Raw genomic sequence first — 19,902 nt, forward strand, 5'->3', positions numbered from 1 at the left:
TAGAAAGTTTCCTAGCCACAAATTCTTTGTTCACACATAAACAATCTAAGATTTAAGCCACTAAATCCCAAGAGGTGCATAGTTGACTTAATGCATGTAGTATTTAGGCTATCATGGGAACACTGGACAACTAAAGGGAGTAGGTATTGCAAGAGATACAAAGAGTGCCCTAACCGGTTTGGCTCAGGGGATAGAGCATCGGCCTGTGGACTGAAAGGTCCCAGGTTCGATTTCCGTCAAGGGCATGTACCTTGGTTGCGGGCACATCCCCAGTAGGAGGTGTGGAGGAGGCAGCTGATCGATATTTCTTTTCTTTCTCATTGTTTCTACCTCTCTATCCCTCTCCCTTCCTCTCTGTAAAAAATCAATAAAATATATATATATTTTAAAAAGAGATACAAAGAGTTAAGGGGGTCACAAGACCAGTTTCTACTTCATGACTTTTCCCAGGGCCAACTCAAAAAACAAACAAAAAACACACATACATGGAACATTCAATAACATCACTTCATAAACACCCTAGACATACAACATGAGATATTACTTCCAGAGACAATATGTTAAGATGGAAAATATATCGCACTATGTATAAGTGAGAAGTCTTGTTTTAATTCCTAATTAGCTCCTTGATCATATACAAGTCTCTAATCATATACTGAGCCTCAATTTCCTTTCCTAAAGCATAATTAATATTGCTTATGTTATTTGACTGAGAAGACATTCAACTTAGGTAAAGAATTTAAAATGTTGGATAGGCTACTAAGTACTATTCAAATGTGTATCATGTTCACTAACTGACTAGCATAATTTAGGGTCTCCCCTATTACAAATAAAATGTAGGACTTTTATCCCAAAGAAGTCCTGAAATAAAGTTCTCCCAATTCCATGGGTAGAAGTCAGGAATCCTGGTACTTGCCTCAAATTCCATTTTGTTGTAGTTTAGGAGCTGCATAAACTAGTAGTTCTTGCTGAGGAAAGAGGGCTGAGGAAAGAACAGCTAGAGGTGGAGCTGTGAGTCCTCTCCTCCCACTTCAGCAAGAGCATCTCCATTTTTTTTTATTTTTTAAAATATATTTTATTGATTTTTTACAGAGAGAAAGGGAGAGGGATAGAGAGTTAGAAACATAAATGAGAGAGAAACATTGATCAGCTGCCTCCTGCACACTCCCCACTGGGTATGTGCCCCTTGACTGGAATCGAACCTGGGACCCTTGAGTCTGCAGGCTGACGCTCTATCCACTGAGCCAAGCCGGTTAGGGCACATCTCCATATTTTAAAAACATGTTTTCATTGATTTTTAGAGAGGAATGGAGAGGGAGAGAGAGAGAGAAACATCAATGATGAGAGAGAATCATTGACCGGCTGCCTCCTGCATGCCACACACTGGGGGTCAAGCCCACAACCCGGGCATGTGCCATGACAGGGAATCGAACTTGACCTCCTGGTTCATAGGTCAATGCTTAACCACTGAGCTATGCTAGCCGGGTGAGCATCTCCATTTTTAACTGGAGTAAATATGGTGACTTATTTCTATAAGTCTGCAAAGTGACTCAAGCTAATGTGCCTGAGAAGTCACTGGAAAATAGAAATTGGGGCAGCTGGGTCTCATGAATGAGATTTTATTGTCACATCACAGAATGAATTTTGGTTTCTGAACTATCTTCCACTCTCCTTTTATTCCTAGTAGTTTACTGGGGTTGACAAGAGTCTATTGTTCCCATTCTGACTTCTATTTATAAGAATCTTCCATATGCTCATCCTTAGATTCTCTCTCTGAGGCATGTGCCAAAAAAGTAACTATGGGGCAACAGACTAGTCATGTCATAGATAAGGACATCGGATCAGGACCAACACAAAAAGACCTGCGTAGATGCACTGACATCTAACATTTGTTTTTCCATTTCTAATATTGTAAAAAAAAAGTCATCAAATGCCTTTCAGAAAATTTGTATCTTTATAGAACTACTCTGAAATTGCCAAGAAGTATATATGGTGGCATTGGGGAAGTATGAGACATAGTTTATAATAATCCCTAAGGCTTAAGCAAGAATTTGAACAGTTTTGGATTAGTCTTATGCTGATGGACGCTTCAAATAGTCTTCTTGCTAATTAAAAATCTTCCGTGTGCACTGATGATTGGCAGTAAGGGGGCACAAAAGGGCCTCCATGACCAAGGCAGGGAATATCAGCCTGTACAAGTATCTGCAATTGTTGGGAGAATTTGAAGATCTCATGGGGCTAAGGAGATTAAGCAGAGGATTTTCATTGTTTCAGAAGGGCAAGGGACAAATCCATTGCTAATTCTTTAATGATGAAAATCATAAGAAGTTGTTAAACTCCTTTGTGGATTTTCAATATATGTATATTTAATATACTTATATTTATATAGTATATATTTATATATATTATTGTATAAATTTATATGTAGCGTGCATCTTACAATATTACCCATCTATCTAGAGAAACAGTAATAGAACAAAACAATTCTATGCTAACTAAAATAAATGATAAAAAGCTTAAAAGATGGGCAAGTCCACAGTATTTAGTCTATGCCTGGTTAACATAAAAATAGATTTATGGGAGAGAGCTATAGAATCTGATTGTAAAAGGATGTCCAGAAAATTAACTTGTTGCATCTGAAATTTAAAGTATTTCCTTTTGGCTACACAAGAAAGAGTTTTAATAAAGCCCTTTGTATATATTTCTGAAAGGTAAATATAGGGAAATGGAAGGTTGGAAGGAAACTATGTTCCATCATGTCTGGGTTCGAGAATTTTGCTTATTAACTTGCCAAAATATTCTTCTTCCAAGAGCTATGGCATTATGAGTGTACCCAATTAAAGCAATTTTTCTTTGCCTTGTCTCCTAACTTAAATTCAAATGACATATAAACCACTACTGAAAGAAGGCTAAACCCCAAATGTTTCATTGCAGGACTTAATGGCTAACTAGTGTATTAACCTTAAAAAAATTCACTGAGTTCTTGTTTTGATCCAATTCAAATATTTATTGAGTCCTGGCTTTTAAAAGGCACTGTGATATGTACCGTGGTACTTATTAAGTGCCTTCTATCTTCAATGTAAATTAAGATAAAATTTATATTTCTTATAGGTGAACTCAAAGATTTTAAATCATGTTAGGAGCGTGAGAAAAAAGAAGGAAAGGGGATTTTATCATGTGTGTATATACATGGATATGTGTATATGCATATGTGTGTATATGTATATGTGCATACACACACATGTAAAATTAAAACAAAATAAATTAGCGTGTACAGTCTTAAAAAGCTATCATTGATAGGTCTCAAAAACAAAGTAATGATCTTGAACTATACACCATGTCTTCATATTCATTATTTCCAGAGTATAATGAATCATTGTACATTATTTACAGACTACATTGAATCATTGAAGTTGCTGTGCAAAAAGTCACCTCCCCGGCTCCCCTACCCCCAATAAATAACAGTTCATTTTTGGTGAAAGACATGGACTGTTGGGATGACTGATGGTTTTTCCACTTGTCCAAACCCCAAACAAGAGTTACTGTTGAGTTACTGTTCCACAACACTTCTGAACCAGGTATCATGTTTTACTACCTTCTTATAGATTCCAAAAGCCTTACCGTCCACGGTCAGTGACACTGCCTCCTGTGTGTCTTCAATCCCATACATGACATCGCAGCGGTAGAGGCCCGCGTCACTGGCAAGCAGTTTGACCATGGTGAGTGAGGCATCACCCACGTCCTCAGGATGTGTAGGCACAGACACTCTCCCCTTGTAGTCCTGGCCAATCTTGATATTCCCATCTTGAGCCACAAGAACAGTAGTCTCCTTTAAATCCTTTCCACTCTTGTCCAATTCAATCTTAGACCATTTGATTCGGAGAAATTCGCTGGTGTTATAACTGGGTGGTAAGGTAGGCATGGTTGAGAAATGACAAGGTAGGTTGACTTTTCCAGAGAGGGAGCCCTTCACAGGTGGGCTTTTTTCCACTTTGACTAGAAGAAAGAAAAAATGCCAAATTAACATTCCTAAAAAAGCCCAAACTGAGTCTATTTAATATGTGAGTGGATAAGAAACTCTTATCCATATCCTATATAATAAAAGTCTAATATGCTAAGTGTTCGGTTGTCCAATCATCCGTTCAACCAATCAAAGTGTAATATGCTAATGATATGCTAAGGCCGCTCAACTGCTCACTATGACATGCACTGACCACCATGGGGCAGACAGTCAACCAGTTGACCAGTCACTATGATGTGCACTGACCACCAGGGGGCAGATGCTCCGACCAGTAGGTTAGCTTGCTGCTGGGGTCTGGATGATCAGGACTGAGCAAGACAGGCCAAACATGCCCTGGAGCCCTCCCACGGTCCCTCCCTGGTTGGCCAACCTCCTGCATCCCTTCCCGGCTCCAATCATGCACGCATGGGGTCCCTTGGCCTGGCCTGCACCCTCTCACAATCCGGGACCCCTCGGGGGATGTTGGAGAGCTGGTTTTGGCCTGATCCTGCAGGCATAAAAGGCTAATATGCAAATTGACTGAATGGCAGAATGACCGGTCGCTATGACACGCAGTGACCGCCAGGGGGCAGATGCTCAACACAGGAGCTGCCTCCTGGTGGTCAGTGTGCTCCCACAGGGGGAGCACCACTCAGCCAGAAGCCCTGACCCGAGCTCACGGCTGGTCAGCGCAGCGGCGGTGGTGGAGGGAGCCTCTCCTGCCTCCACAGTAGTGCTAAAGATGTCCTGCAAGCAGTGGGCCTAAGTTGGCAGTCGGACATCCCCTGAGGGCTCCTGGACTGAAAGAGGGCACAGGTTGTGCTGAGATACCACCCTCCCCCCGAGTGCACGAATTTTATGCCCCAGGCCTCTAGTATGATATAATGAGAATGATTTTCTACACAGAGAATAGTATATATTTTCAATAATGTTCATAACAAAGGCAGGGATAAATAATGCTCATTTTATCCACCAAAAATATGACATTAATTTTAAATTATTTGCAATTCAGTATTTAACATGAACAAATGAGTGATACTATAAGGCAAGTATAGAAGAGCAAGCAATCAAGGCCAAAATAAGATTAGAATCAGACATGCAGGTTTAAAGAACTAAAACAATGCTAGAAAGAGCAGTTAAAAGGTAAATTTATGTCACAGGTCAGAAGATGAAAAATGTTTGTTACGATAACTGCCACATTACCTTAAAGGAAATGAAAATAAAACTCAAAGAGGAAGTGAAAATTAAAAATGTACTTCTGTAGATTGGAGCAGGGCAAGTCTAACACTTGGAGGGACCCTTTTTGGTTCAGGGTTTGAACCAAAGGCTTTCATCATAATGACAAATCCAGCTGCAATCACTTTGCAGTGAAACATTACCTCTAGATTATATCCTGGGGGAAAGTTGGCAGCTGTTCACATAACCGTCCTAAAGTATTAATCAGCACAATGTCTTTCTGTTTAAGCCTTTAAACTTTTAATGAGAAAGAAGGCATTGGCTACAATTTAACACTATTACATATAAAAGAAATTTTCTTTCACTCCCTCCCCACCCCAGCACCATCTTCCAGTGTCTACTAATTGGCTAGACAATATTTTGGTAATAACAATAGAAATTATCATTAATATACAAGCAACTTACACTTAATGAAAATATGATGAACAAGTTAATAGTAGCCTCTAGGTGGAGTGAAATAATGATTTTTAATTAACCAAATGATGTATATCTAACACTTAGTATGTTAATGGTCAAAGGTGTTGGTAACACACATGTGAATATGGACATGCATCAGAAATGATATAGCTGTCAATATAGCCCTGTGGATTCAGTTGGGGATAAGTCATTTTGAAAATTGCAGGAAGATGTGAAGATATTATGATCTTTAAGAAAAAAATACTCCCTATTGCTAGAGATTAAAATTTAATCTCAGAAGGACTGGCCTATAAAATCCTTCATGTGATACAATTAAATATAAAATAACTAATACAGTTTTATATTTACTGTATTGATGATAGAAACCAGTAACCATTCCAAATTTATAATAATCATTGCTGTCATAAATTTCTTTATCACTTTATCAAATTATATTAAGCTTGTTCAAAACAGGATTTAAGGCACTCAAGATTAAAAAAAAACATTAAATGAAGTGTGCTATTAGCTGAACTAAGTTAATCTTTAAAATGTTACAAGCACTATTAATATTTTAGAATCTAATAGCAATGGAATAATTCTATTTTTAATGGCCTCCTTGACTTACAAAATAAATTATCTTACTTAAAGCTCAGCCTGAGTGAAAATGGTCCAATCCTTCACTAAGGATGCTCCACTAAGAGGAAGTGACACTCAAGATCCCAGCTGGCTGGTGACACACAGAGGTCTCCTTACACCTAATCAAGGAATCTTTCAGCTTTGGTATCTATTGGGTTCTTCCCCTGACCCTGAATTAGTTTTGTTTCATTTCCAGAGTCTGTATCTAGCCTATTTCTAATCCATCCTGTTTTTTAAATTGCTTTCTGAACTGAAAACTGTTAGCAATTCCATGATCTTTAAAATAAAGCTATAAAGTCCACAGAAGACTCCCAGAGAGAAACTACTACCTGGTACATAGTCCACTAATTCAGAACCCATTAGGGAGATAATGACTACACAATTTTTTTTAATTTTTTTTTATTTATTTACTTACTTACTTATTTTGCCAAGAATAGGGGTCCTGAGAAGGGAAGGGGTGAGAATTCTATGACCTAAGAATCTCCTAATTGACATTTATCATTATGTTCTAGAAAATCTTATCTTCCTTTCTGAAGAATTATTTATATGATTGACTTCACCAGAAATAAAGTATTGCTTTTTAAAAATGGAGAATAAACAACTTTATCATCAACCTCAATGATGGTATAAATTATAAGATTCTTTATCACCTCCTTAAAAATGATTCTAGGGTAAGTGACTTCCAGTTTCTTAATATTTATTACTAAATGATAGTTCTTCTCAAAGTTTTAGATGTGTAGGGGCAGAAATGAGATTCAGCCCAATCTATCCAATCGGGAGGTTTCAGAAACTTAGAGCATTTCTTAATATCTCCATGGTAATGAAAAGACATATTGAAACAAAATGATGTCAAAAGGAAAACTTTCCAAGGGCTATGTATTGTCCTGGATGTTTATAGGTACAAGAAAATTAAAAGCTTTGGTTAGTTAGATATAAATATATATTCCATATAGAATCCAGGATTAACAAAAAGCTGTGTGGTCAGCTCTTTTGTGTATGAAATCTTGGGTCTTAATGTACTGGGTCACAAAAACTAAGTTCACTAAATCTAAATATTTTAAGAAAGAAATTAAGTAGTTCAGAGGATAATGTTTATAGACTATTCCTGTTTAAAAAAAGAAAATTGCTACCTGCAAGAACTTGTCTAAAATTCTGACAATCCAAGTAATAAAATGAATGCTAAAAAAAAGTTCACTGTTCCCACCAGATGGTTAGTGATCTGAATGAATACAGTAAGAGAGAAATAAATAAATAATGAATAACCAATTACCTTTCATTCTCTGTTAGTAAATTTGTAGAAGAAGGCTGATGTGAATTCCATCTACATCATTTGATCAAACACACATATAAACACAGAGACCTTGGCCAAAAACATGTCAGATTGAGAGTATAGGAATTTATCTTTCTCAGGTGATAAACATTATTCTCTTGTTCATTTATTTGTGGAGAGCGGCTCCCAGGTGGCTAAGTGATACAGGCTGCCTGAGATGCAGCAAGTAAACAAAGCTTGATCAGGTGCATGTAATTGAATAGATTCGAAACCCACGAGAATGTTGTAAACATCTTGACCACGCCCTTACTTTGCCTCGTGGAATCTGGATATAAAATAAAGCAGTGGTTCTCAACCTTGGCTGCACATTAGAATCACCTGGGAATCTTTTTAAAATCCTGATTTCTGGACCTCATCCTCCAGAAATTCTGTTTCTTTGCTACTAATGTTGTGGCCCCACCCCAAAACAAAGAAACAGAATTTCCGGAGGATGAGGCCCAGAAATCAGGATTTTAAAAAGATTCCCAGGTGATTCCAATGTGCAGCCAAGGTTGAGAACCACTGAAATAAAGACTCAGCTTGCAGGCAGCGCTGTCTCTCCATCAGAGAGGGCAGCGTCCCACCCAGACCCAGCTTTATTCTCTTGTCTGTCTTTTCTTAATCCTTCACTGCCCCCTCTCAGGCTCACCGAACCTGGCTGTGCTGGCGTGGCACATTTATTTACTCATGACTATGCATGACTCCGTTTATTAATATTAGAAGAATATTCAAATAACTAGATCAGTGCTAGATAATCAATATAATTGGTATTGTTAAAGCAAAGAGCTCTTTGTGTATTAAAATAAAGCCAATAACCCGTATACAAGATGTTCCTTAATGTTAGTTATTGACTTTTTGAAGGCCTAAGAATAAACAGAAAAAAACTCAAGATGTAAGTACTTGTGTTGACTCACAACTAGGTACTGCTGTGTGCCTAAATATAAACTTGGTAAATCTGTTTTATGCAGATTTTATGTTTTCAACTTTGCCTCTCATATAAAAAGTTAAATTCTTCTGAAATTAGCCTCAACTAATTGCATCTCTTAATTATGATCATAGTTTTATTAATAAAACCCCTTATTTTTGGAGTAAAGTATATAATACAGTGATAGATATACTGTATGTGAATGGATGGTGTGGATGGATGAATAAATAGGTGGATGGATGGATGGATGGATGGATGGAGTGATACTTAAACTTTGAATCTTGAAGAATGAGTTGAAGTAGAACTGTAAAGAACAAGAGAATGGACTACCAAGCAGAAAAAATTACTTGTGAAAAGACATGTAATATGAAAGTGTGATGGAATTATAGATTAGTTCAGAGAGTCTGAAGTGTAGAATGAGTTGAGAAAAAAGTGGAAGTTGACTCTGGAGAGGTACACTAGACAGGAGTAGATCACTGAAGTTCAAGGCAGTAACATTCTTCATGGACCATAGTCCACAAATTTGGAATTATAAAACATTCATTTGGTGGATATGTAATTTAAAGCTAAGAAAAAAAGTGCATGTGAACTTACCCAGTTATAGAGGGAAGGCAGGAGAGAGGGAGAGAGGGAGGGAGGGAGGGAGGGCAGGAGGGAGAGAGAGAGAGAGAGAGAGAGAGAGAGAAGAAAGGGAGGTAGGGGCAAATACTTGGCTCTCAGTCTTCTTTTTATTTTCTTGGATTTTCTCAAAATCTAGTCTCCTGAGAGTTTTATAGTCTTTCTTTCTTTTCTTTTTTTTTTAAGTAGGAAAGTCTTTGAGTAATATTGAAGAAGATGGAAAAATTGCCCAATGACATATATAGTTGGCCCTCTGTAACTGTAGGTTCTGCATCCACAGACTCAACCTACTGAAAATTGAAAATTTTTAAATCTTATGTTGTTGCTGATGTGTACTATGTGGTTAAATTTAGATGGTGGCCTCTATACTGAACATGTACAGACTTTTTTTCCTTGTCATTATTCCCTAAACCATACAGTACAACTATTTACACAGCATTCACATTATATTATATTAGGCATTATAAATAATCTATACATGATTTAAAGTATATGGGAGGATGTACATAGGTTATATGCAAATATTATGCCATCCTATATAATAAAAGGATAGGATAATATACAAATTGACCTTAATGGTGGGATGACCGGAGATAACCGGTCACTATGACACACACTGACCACCAGGGGGCAGACACTCAATGCAGGAGCTGCCCCCTGGTGATCAGTGTGCTTCCTCAGGGGGAGCGCCACTCAGCCAGAAGCCGGCTCATGGCTGGCCAGCGCAGCAGAAGTGGTGGTGGGAGCCTCTCCCGCCTCCATGGCAGCACTAAGGATGTCCGACTAACGGCTTAGGCCGCTAAGCCATTAGTCGAATATCCCCCAAGGGCCTCTGGGCTGACAGAGGGATGTCTGACTGCCAGCTTAGGCCTGATCCCCCAGGGAGCAGGCCTAAGCAATCAGTCGAACGTCCCCCAAGGGGTCCTGGACTGGGAGAGGGTACAGGCCAGGCTGAGGGACGCCCCCCCAAGTGCACGAATTTTCATTCACTGGGCGTCTAGTGACATATAAGTGAATTGAACATTCTCAGATTTTGGTATCTGTGGAGGGTCCTGGAACCAATCTCCTGTGATACCAAAGGATGGCTGTAGGAGCCTTTTTGCACAGTCTGGAAGTAATCTGGGAAGTTACTGAAAGCCCTCCTGTTTCTTTTGGCATCTTGTTCATTATTTTGTTTTGATTGATTGATTGATTGATTGAAAACAATTTTTCAGCCTAATAATATTTTAACTAAACATTTTCAGCACTGAATAGATAAAAAAAATCATCCTTTATTCTAGTGATTCCATATTACCATTTCATGCCCTAATACTCAAATTTTTATTTTGCTTAGCAACAAGGAAATTGTTACCAGACACTCACCTTTACGTAGTGCATGGGTTGCTATTAAGGTAGAGCACATCCATAAGATGCTCTTTATATTAATCAACATCTTGTCCTGAAAATGAAGAAAAATACAAAGTAAATCATAAGCATTCAGGCTTATGGTGGGCCATAAATCACATGGTATTTGTACACTACGTGTATATGTAATCAAAGTAAAAGAAGCAGCTCCTTTTGGATTGTAAAATCAGGAGAGAAATTATAATCGGAGAGGCTGTCCCAGCACTTTAATGATTAGTTTGACTCTCTCCCAATGCAGTAGTTACCAAAATAATCCCAGAACCCAATTTGGGGGACATACAACATGAATGTGTGGGACAACCACAACTGGATAGGCTGTAGGAAGAACAGTCAGGACCACAGCCTTCTTCCTAGTGGCTAGGAACTGGCACAAGAGAGAGGGTTGACCACAAAGTCTGCTTGGAAATAGGAAATTGGTCATAGATGGAGTGAGAGAAGATAGGGAAGCAATAGGGAGAGATGTTGAAAGAGGATTTGCATCAAATGTGAGGTAAGAAGAAGCCTGGTGGTTCATGCACATGATATCAAAACAGAGATTAAAGACTTCAGCAGGTTTCTTTAAAGAACAGACTCAATTTAGTTTCTAGGAAGCTGCACAAACAAAACAACTGTATTATGAGGAACTGTTAATTACCAAAAAAAAAAAAGCAGTGCTTGCCAGGACTTTTAAAGCCATTCTAATAATTCTAAAGTCAGAAGGGTAACGAACGAAAGGAAACACCCTGTTCTGAGTCAAGAAACCTGCTCTTGCTTTGCCATTAATTTACTGTGTGACTTTGGGGAAGTCGTTTTAACAAACAGACTCAAATGGTCTCTTCCAGCTCAAATTTCTAAGAAGCTGTAATTATGAGGAGGGTAAGTACTAGTGTTGGAGACCATCTAGAAATCAAAGAGCCAATCTCTGAAGGATTTTGAAGATTATTTGATCTCCACAGTCATGCCCTTCTCAGCCACATTTAGACTATTCTATAGTAGGCAATGTCAGTAGGCTACAAGTAGCCATTCCTCTTTCTCCTTTCCAACCATACTCTGCTTCCATTCTAGTATCTACCCTCCTTCACACCGACATATATTTTAGAGGACCCTGGGTCAAACCCCAGCCAAGGGGTGATCCTGACTGTCCTAAGGAAATCCAATTCCTGTCACCAGTGATCAGTTTTGAACTAAATGTATAATGCGATTTTGGCCAATGAAATGTGAGATCTCTGCAGGGGTTTGAGCAGGTGCTCCTGGGAAAGGTATATTCATCTTAAGAGAACAAAAAGAAAAGATGGCTGCTTTTCTTCACTGCACATTATCATGATAGGATAATTCTTCTCAAGCTGTGGTAGCCATCTTTCATCCCTGAGTGTGTAAGATAGCCTCAGGGGGTGAAGCTCAGAAAGACTCAGGGGAAACAGAGCTTAAGCCTAGAGTGAGCCATTCCTTTGAACTTTCTTTTATATGAGATAATAAATTCCTTTCTTATTTAAGCCCAGTAAAATCAGGGAATTTTGTTACTTGTAGCTGAAGGCATCTTACTGACACATATTTGAGTTGGTGTCCTAAATAATTTCCTAACACTTTCCTTACAAAATATCTAAAATCTGTATTATTTAGGAAACCTAGATTGAAAACAACCAAATGCTATAAGAATCCAAGTCCAATTTAAGCTCAGTTTCGATCTCATAATTTATGCCAGCTATTTATTTTTCCTGGATGTTATTCTCCATTTGATTGCTTTATTTTATATATCTTGAAATAAGTGTGAAAACAAAATTATAAGATTCCAGATATTTCCTAAAGAGCATTTTTTAACTTAACACATTACATGTGTATTTTTCAGGCCATTTGACAACTCACAATGAACAGTTGATAATCTTAAAGGAACCTTGACTATTAAATTTATAATTTAGCATATAATTGCTGGGATATGCTAATAAACAGTGTTTAACACTAACTGGGAAATTAGATTTCTACATTTCTGGAATTATTATAAGATAACACAGCAAACAGAAAGTATACATCTATATCTCAATGCCATTACAATATTTCAGGTAAAAATAAAGATATCAATTTCACACACTCTATAGCAGCGGTTCTCAACCTGTGGGTCGCGACCCCTTTGGGGGTCGAACGACCCTTTCACAGGGGTCGCCTAAAACCATCGGAAGACACATATATAATTACATATTGTTTTTGTGATTAATCACTATGCTTTAATTATGTTCAATTTGTAACAATGAAATTGGAGGTCACCACAACATGAGGAACTGTATTAAAGGGTCGCAGCATTAGAAAGGTTGAGAACCACTGCTGTATAGTTAAAAGTTTCCATAAAAATGAAATTTTAAATTATATCATAAAACGCTATCAAAGAAAATGCATTCTATGAATATTAACTGAATCCAAATAAGAAAACTTTCTATAAATGTACTTATAAACAATAATATCCTATCATCCTGAAAGAAAAATTGTTCTTAGTTTTTTTCTGTGGCTCCCCCCCCCCTTCCCCCGGAAATGTTTATAAGCATATTGTTAAAAATCTGGACTCCACGGTCAAGTAGCCCTGAATTCAAGTTCTGAATCCTGTACTTATACTCTGTGATTTTAGGTAAATTACTAATTCTTTCATTTTTAGTAGCTAATTAATTGTCAAAAGTAGTACTTAATTGCCCTAGCCAGCTTGGCTCAGTGGATAGAGCAACGGAAGGGTCCCAGTTTCAATTCCCCTTAAGGGCACATGCGCGGGTTGTGGGCTCAATACCAGTAGGGGGCCTACAGGAAGCAGCCAATCAATGATTCTCATCATTGATGTTGCTATCTCTCTCTGCCTCTCCCTTCCTCTCTGAAATAAATAAAAATGCATTTTTTAAAAAGTAGTAATTATTGGAGTGATTGTAAGAGTTGATAAAATAATGCATATGACATATAGCTCAGTGATACACGGTGTATTCAGTACTCAATATTTGTTATTGAACTTACTTATTCAGTCTTTCTCAGGTGTTCTTTTCCTGGTTTCATATTACTAATAGTAAAACGAAAAGTAGTTGAAGCTCTTATATTTGATCATTATAACCTGGGTTACTACTATAGGAGATGTGTGCAATTCTGTGCTTACAATGAATTATCCTATGTGCTTTGAATCAGTACTTGTAAACATGTTTTATCTCCTCTGTAGACCTAGCTCTGGCAGGCAGGGCTAGTACCATATTCAATTTACTAATCCCCACAATAGTTCCACAGTGCCAGGTTTAGAGTAGACCCCTGAAGGAGATTCATACACCAACCAAATGCATAACTAATGCTTCCATATTCTATTCAGAAACACACTTTTAAGCAGCAAAGTGCCAATAATCCCTTATGAATATGGGCAAGTAGGCTAATTAATACCTGAAGTAGATTTAAATCAGTCTAGTTGGTTATTCACCATGACACAATAATATCTGATGTTTGTCAACATCTAGACTATTGGATCTCATAACAAACCCAGAGTAGAGATGTGATCCTGCCCCAGGAATGGATCTCCTGCATCCTCATCTCCTCCAAGACAGATACTCAAAGCCTAACTCCATGTACCATACTTCATCCTTAAAGTAACAAGTATTCTCACCACTTGCCTTAAAATTGCCCTTAAGACAAGGATAAGGAATGAAGCCAGTATATTGAAAATATAAGGGAGAGATACATTGGTCACATTTTAACTATATTTGTAAAATTATGTTTAAATAAGTTGCCAACATGTAAAACTTTGAGTTTTCATACTAAGTCTCACATCTCTGACTTTAAAAAAAAAAATTCAGATCTAGCAACTGTAGGTTCATCTTCCAGCTGGCCAGTCACTAGCTCTAAGCAATCAGCAACCTTATCACCTTGGCTCTGTGTGCTCAAGGTTATCACTGACCCCATTGGGCTTCTCATCCATTTCTACTACATGCCTGTTCCTTGTAGGCACCCAAATTTACAACCCCGTGATCTAAAGGATGGTCATTATCTCTTTAGTAAATATCTCAGAGTGGTTTACTGAACTTAGTTGCCTGAGACCATGGACATTCATTCATTTCTCTAATTTTCTTAAGGCTATGTCCAAGTGCATGGTTATTAAAGCACACTATTTCCCTTCTTGATCCTACTAAGTGAGAAACTTCTTTTTTGTTTTGGTTTTTCAGCACCACTCAACCCCCCATTTCTATTTCTCTGCTCTTCCTGTCAGGCTTGTAAGCATAATCTATTAGTGATAACGAGTCTGTCTACATAGAAAGACCTGGGAGATAGGAGAACCCGTGCCTATATTTAGCATTCTACTCCAGTAAAGTCAACGAGAAGAGGAGAAAGTCTTTGAACAATCAAGACACAGCTGACTGTGGCTGTTTAATTGCCAGGGAGACACAAGAGACAAGGTCAACCAGACTCCTATCCATGAGAAATGACTGCAGAGAGAATAAAGGTCACTCCAGGAATGGGCTGCCTCAGAGAAAGAGAGAGCCAAAGTTCTAGCAAACAGACTTTTAATATTCTCCCTTGATCTTGGGGAAGCCTCACTGAGCAAAGGGTGACTTAAGGACACAAATAGTGGTTTTGTCTTCCGGTCTTTGAATTAGTTACCTCAGACAACCAACTGTCTAGGACAGTGGTCGACAAACCGAGGCTCGAGAGCCACATGCTGCTCTTTGGCCCCTTGAGTGTGGCTCTTCCACAAAATACCACGTGCGGGCGCGCACTTACAGTGCGAAGTTGACTTAAAACTTTAAGTAAAGTTTATTAAGTTAATTTTAGGGAACGTTGTGGAGTGAAAGAAGATGTAGTGTCGAGGATTGAGAAAGGCATGTTGAGATAGTTTGGACATATAGAGAGGAAGAATGAAAAGAGATAGACGAAACAAGTATACAAGACGAGTGTGGATGGGAGAGTTGGAAGGGGTCAACCTCAGCGAACGTACCTCAATCAGATTGAGGACGTTTTTAGCAAAGGCCAGCTTAGGAGTACCCTAATGAAGTTAATAACAATGTACCTACCTATATAGTTTAAGTTTAAAAAATTTGGCTCTCAAAAGAAATTTCAATCGTACTGTTGATATTTGGCTCTGTTGACTAATGAGTTTGCCGGCCACTGGGCTAGGACACCTCAGCTACAAAGTGGATGTAATGAGCATTGCCTATTACATTGATCCTGGTGCTTTCTTGCAGGAGGAATTGTCGTAATACAGAGAGAACTCGCTCATGGTTTAAACATGAACTCTCATGAATTTACTTCACAGGAGTAATGTCGCCATGTGAATTTATCACTAACCTGTGACTGGATTCCTGAACCTGGACTTCGCTAAGCCTTTTCATGTCATTGCCCCTTAGGACTGCTCTGTTCTCTGCCTGGAGAACTTTTTCATCAGTCTATGGAAAACATACAGCACTTTCTATCCCGTTTCCTTTGCTTGAGTTTCATCATTGCCCTTTATCAACATTTTTAGGTATGTATTTGGAAATTGCCTTTCTCTCCCCACCTTAATATAAGCTCCAGGAGAGCAGTCTTTGGTGTTTGTGTTTACATATACTATTTGGTATATTACTTCCTTTACTTAATATTCAGTGTATCTTGCAGTCAGCAAATATAGTCTTTCTATGTTATTTTCAGCTACATAGTGTTTCATTAGATAAATGTAGCATCTTTTGTTTCACCAATTCCATGATGATCCTTTAAGGTGTTTCCAACTTTTTGTTATTAGAAAAAGTACTGCAAAGGGCAACCTTGTCCATTTATCTTGGGTGACATTTGTTCCAATATCTATATGATAATATCTAGAAGAGGAATTGCTGGGTCAAAGGTTATATGCATTTTTTTTTCAAAATTTGATAGCTATTACCACATTATTTTCTAAAAAGATGACCCTATTTACATTGCCACAGTACTGTATGAGATCCAATTGTCCCACAACCTGGTCAACACAAACTTCCATCAAACTTTTTATTGTTACTGCTCTGACTGATGAAAAATGTAGCATATCATTGTTGTTTTAATTGCTGTTTATGAATGAAGCTGAGCAATTTCTCATGATTAAAAAACATTTATGCATATTTCTGTTTCTTCCAATTGCCCATACATAATTGCCTTTATGTTACAGATAGTTTCCAAATGTGCTATTTGTTTTAATGTAAATAATTTGTTATTTAGTCAGACTTGTCAATTCTTTTTAGAATTGCTTCTGGGTTTTATCTTTTGTTTAGAACAGGTTTATCCACTCCTAGCTTATTATTTTAAAAATCCCATGATTTCCTCTGGTTCTTTTCTTTAAATGTAATTCTGCACGTTTCATATTTGATCCATCTTAACTTTATTTTAGAATAAGAAATGAGGTAGAAATTGACTCAGACTTTGAGTGAACTGATCAATTGTCCCCATACCATTTATTGAATAATACTTTTCCACTTAATTTTCATGTCCATTTCAGTGTATTTCTGGAATCTGTCTTCTGTTCAATGAAACTTGACAGTTCTTAAAACAATATACCTCTATCTAACTCATTTTATATATTTAGTAGGAAATACACAATTTATGGAATACTGTCATTATTAAAGTTATAAAATCAGATCAATCTGAGTCCCACATACATACTATAGTAACACCACTTATTTGTATAGTTTTCCTTTTGCAAAAGCCTTTCCACAGGTATTCATCCTTTTAATGTTTATAACTGTATATTCACTTAATTGATTCTGACACTAAAGGTCTAGAAATTCTGTCTTAATCTGGTTTTCTCAGTCTACTGCTCATCCCACTAGACCAGAGGTAATATCAACTCAGTGATCTATACTAATAAAAGGGTAATATGCAAATTAGTCAGGACACCCTCATGCAACGACTGAACAGCAGGCTGCATGGGGCGACCAGGCCAGCAGGAGGGGCAGGGAGGGGTGACCAAACGACTGAACAGCAGACTGTGTGTGGCGACTAGGCCGGAAGGGGAGGGGGCAGTGAGGGGCGACCAGGCTGGCAGGAGGGGGCAGTTAGGGGTGACCAGGCTGGCGGGGGTCAGTTAGGGGCGACTAGGCCAGAAGGGGGGGCAGTTACGGGTGATCAGGCTGGCAGGCAGAGATAGTTAGGGGTGATCAGGCTAGCAGGGGGGGGCCATTAGGGGCGATCAGGCAGGCAGGCGAGAGGTTAGGAGCCAGCGGTCCTGGATTGTGAGATGGATGTCCCAGATTGGAGAGGGTGTAGGCTGGGCTGAGGCGACCTCCCACCCCATGCACAAATTTCATGCACCGGGCCTCTAGTTTAATAATAAAAAGATTGAAACTAACATATTATATATGTATTTATTATGTGATGTAATCTCATTTTTATAGACATAAGGACCTCTTAAAAATATAGCTGATAGAGCTGTAGAGCTGTCCAGAGGAATTTCAGGAAACATAATTGACAAACATATTAAACAAAGGTAATTTTCACTAACCACTGAAATATAACCACTTCTGGCATATTAAGTGATAAGAACTTAGCAAAGTAAAAAAAAATATATCCTGGAGAACATATGCATATATATGTAATTTACCAAGTCTAGGCTACCAGAGGAAACTGGCAAAAATTCACTCATTGAAGTGGAAGTGGAGCTCAGCCAAGTCATTAATCTCTACATCCCCTTGTTCTGATTCCAAACCAGAAAGAGTATGGGCCTTGTGTTTTCTGGTAAAGTACAGACCTATGCAACAATCAGCATGTTTTCCTAGACCAGAGCTAGTAACCCCCAACAATGAGGGTTTGTGAGTCCAAACTGGTTTCTCTAGGTGGGTGGTGAAATAATAGCCTACTACAGTCATTCATTCTTTCCCTCAAATGAACCATGTGTCCTGAAAAGTTCTGCTCAGTCACAGGGTAAAATCCCATTTTACATACAGTGTCTAGGTATGTTTGCCCATGAATAAGGTCAACACACATGTTTAAACCCCACTAGGAAAGGAGAGCTTAGTTTTACAACTGTTGGGAGACAGCCTTGGTTGATCTTTGTGTTCTCAAAGGCTCTGATGCTCAATTAGTGACCAATCATTAACCATGAAGTACTTAAGCATAAAATGTGAGGAAAGAGAAAACAATGACTGTCTTTAATATCAATTATATTCAGCCTTAATTTAGCTCTTTAGGTCTTTTCCAAAAAGAATTTACAAGGGTGCAGATATAGATATCTTAGGATATTAGAAGCATTCCTCTCCAGTTTGTAAGCATAGAGAAAAAGAAATCTACATCTGTAAACATATGTAAATCTAGGAGGATTCTTTTCAAACTTCATTTTTTAAAAGCCAGAAATATAATGTAGGAATAGCTTTTTATTTCTTTTTAATCTACTAAGGAAAAACAATAACTTTGAATTTTTACATAAATTCTTAAGGATTATCTTGACTCTCATCCCTCTTCCCACCACCCACAAAGAAGATTAAGGACTGTGGACTTCCTGCTGGAGGAAGTAATTGCTCAATCACTTTGGAATCCACTGGGACCCTTTGCAGTATTAATTAGTCAAGACAGACATATGCAATTGTAAAATATTCCTTTCTTTCCTTAGAGCTCAGAACTAGAAGTCAGTCTCTGATGCCTTCTGCTTGATATGCTGACATTCCAAGTTACACATTGCCCAAACTGGGGACCGATCTTATCTCAGCAAACTCATTGTAGCTTCCATGGGTGCCTTCCTATTTTTATATTAAACTCACCACATACTTTATATGAATATTTGCAGGATAGATTTGGCATAATTGCCAAGCAGTACTTAAAATAATCTACGTCACAGCTTTTAGGAGTCAAAAAGAGAAAGAGCGTTAATTAGATGTCAGCATGTGAGATTGAAGAGATCATTAAAACCCTGCAAAGAAACAGGAGAGATTAAAATACAGCTCTAAGTGGCAGCGTCTCATCTGCGCCACATTCCCTCAAGTCACTAGTTCAGTCATTTCATAAATATGCGCTCAGCTCCCACTACGGACGGGCGCACAGGCTAAGGCCCCTGATGCCCAGAGACCGCCCCTACACCCGCTCAGCCCCAAAGTATCTGCGCTCATGGAATTCTGTAAGTTCTGTCAAAAAATGGCAATTGCTTGTTATTCCAGACGAACTCTGTGTGACAGTGGTTATCCTTGTAGCAACGACAAAAAGTGGTCTTTAAACCGACCCCAACGTATTTAATACAGGAGAGTCTCATTTTTCTGCCAAGTACAAAAGAGTTTGCTTGGAGTAGGTCTTTCCTTCTTCCCAGTCGCAAAGCAAAAACTCCTCCTACCGCTCCAAAGAAACAAGAAAAAAAAAAAGCCAGTCTTTCAATAGGAGTGTTTAGCGCCGTCTGGATAGGAGTCGGGCTCCCTACAGCTCAGCTGCCAACAACCTTAGGGCTGGGGGCGCAGACGCGGAGCTCCCACCACG

At 38.4% G+C, this 19,902-nt stretch overlaps 1 protein-coding gene across 4 annotated transcripts in view; it reads right to left on the reverse strand.

Moving 5' to 3' along the window:
- VCAN (versican) overlaps window positions 1-19,902 on the reverse strand; it is a 105,497-nt gene that overhangs the window by 82,453 nt on the left and 3,142 nt on the right. For all 4 annotated transcript variants that reach the window (XM_005883614.2, XM_005883613.2, XM_014531207.1 and 1 more), the window contains exons 2-3: window positions 10,483-10,558; window positions 3,622-3,996 (exon numbers count right to left, since the gene is read on the reverse strand). In XM_005883614.2, coding sequence (XP_005883676.1) covers window positions 3,622-3,996; window positions 10,483-10,552 — 445 coding nt within the window. In that variant the 5' untranslated portion in view covers window positions 10,553-10,558. The remainder of the gene's footprint in view (window positions 1-3,621; window positions 3,997-10,482; window positions 10,559-19,902) is intronic.

The sequence above is a fragment of the Myotis brandtii genome, unplaced genomic scaffold (genome assembly GCF_000412655.1).
Source record: "Myotis brandtii unplaced genomic scaffold, ASM41265v1 scaffold794, whole genome shotgun sequence".
Classification (NCBI taxonomy): Eukaryota; Metazoa; Chordata; class Mammalia; order Chiroptera; family Vespertilionidae; genus Myotis; species Myotis brandtii.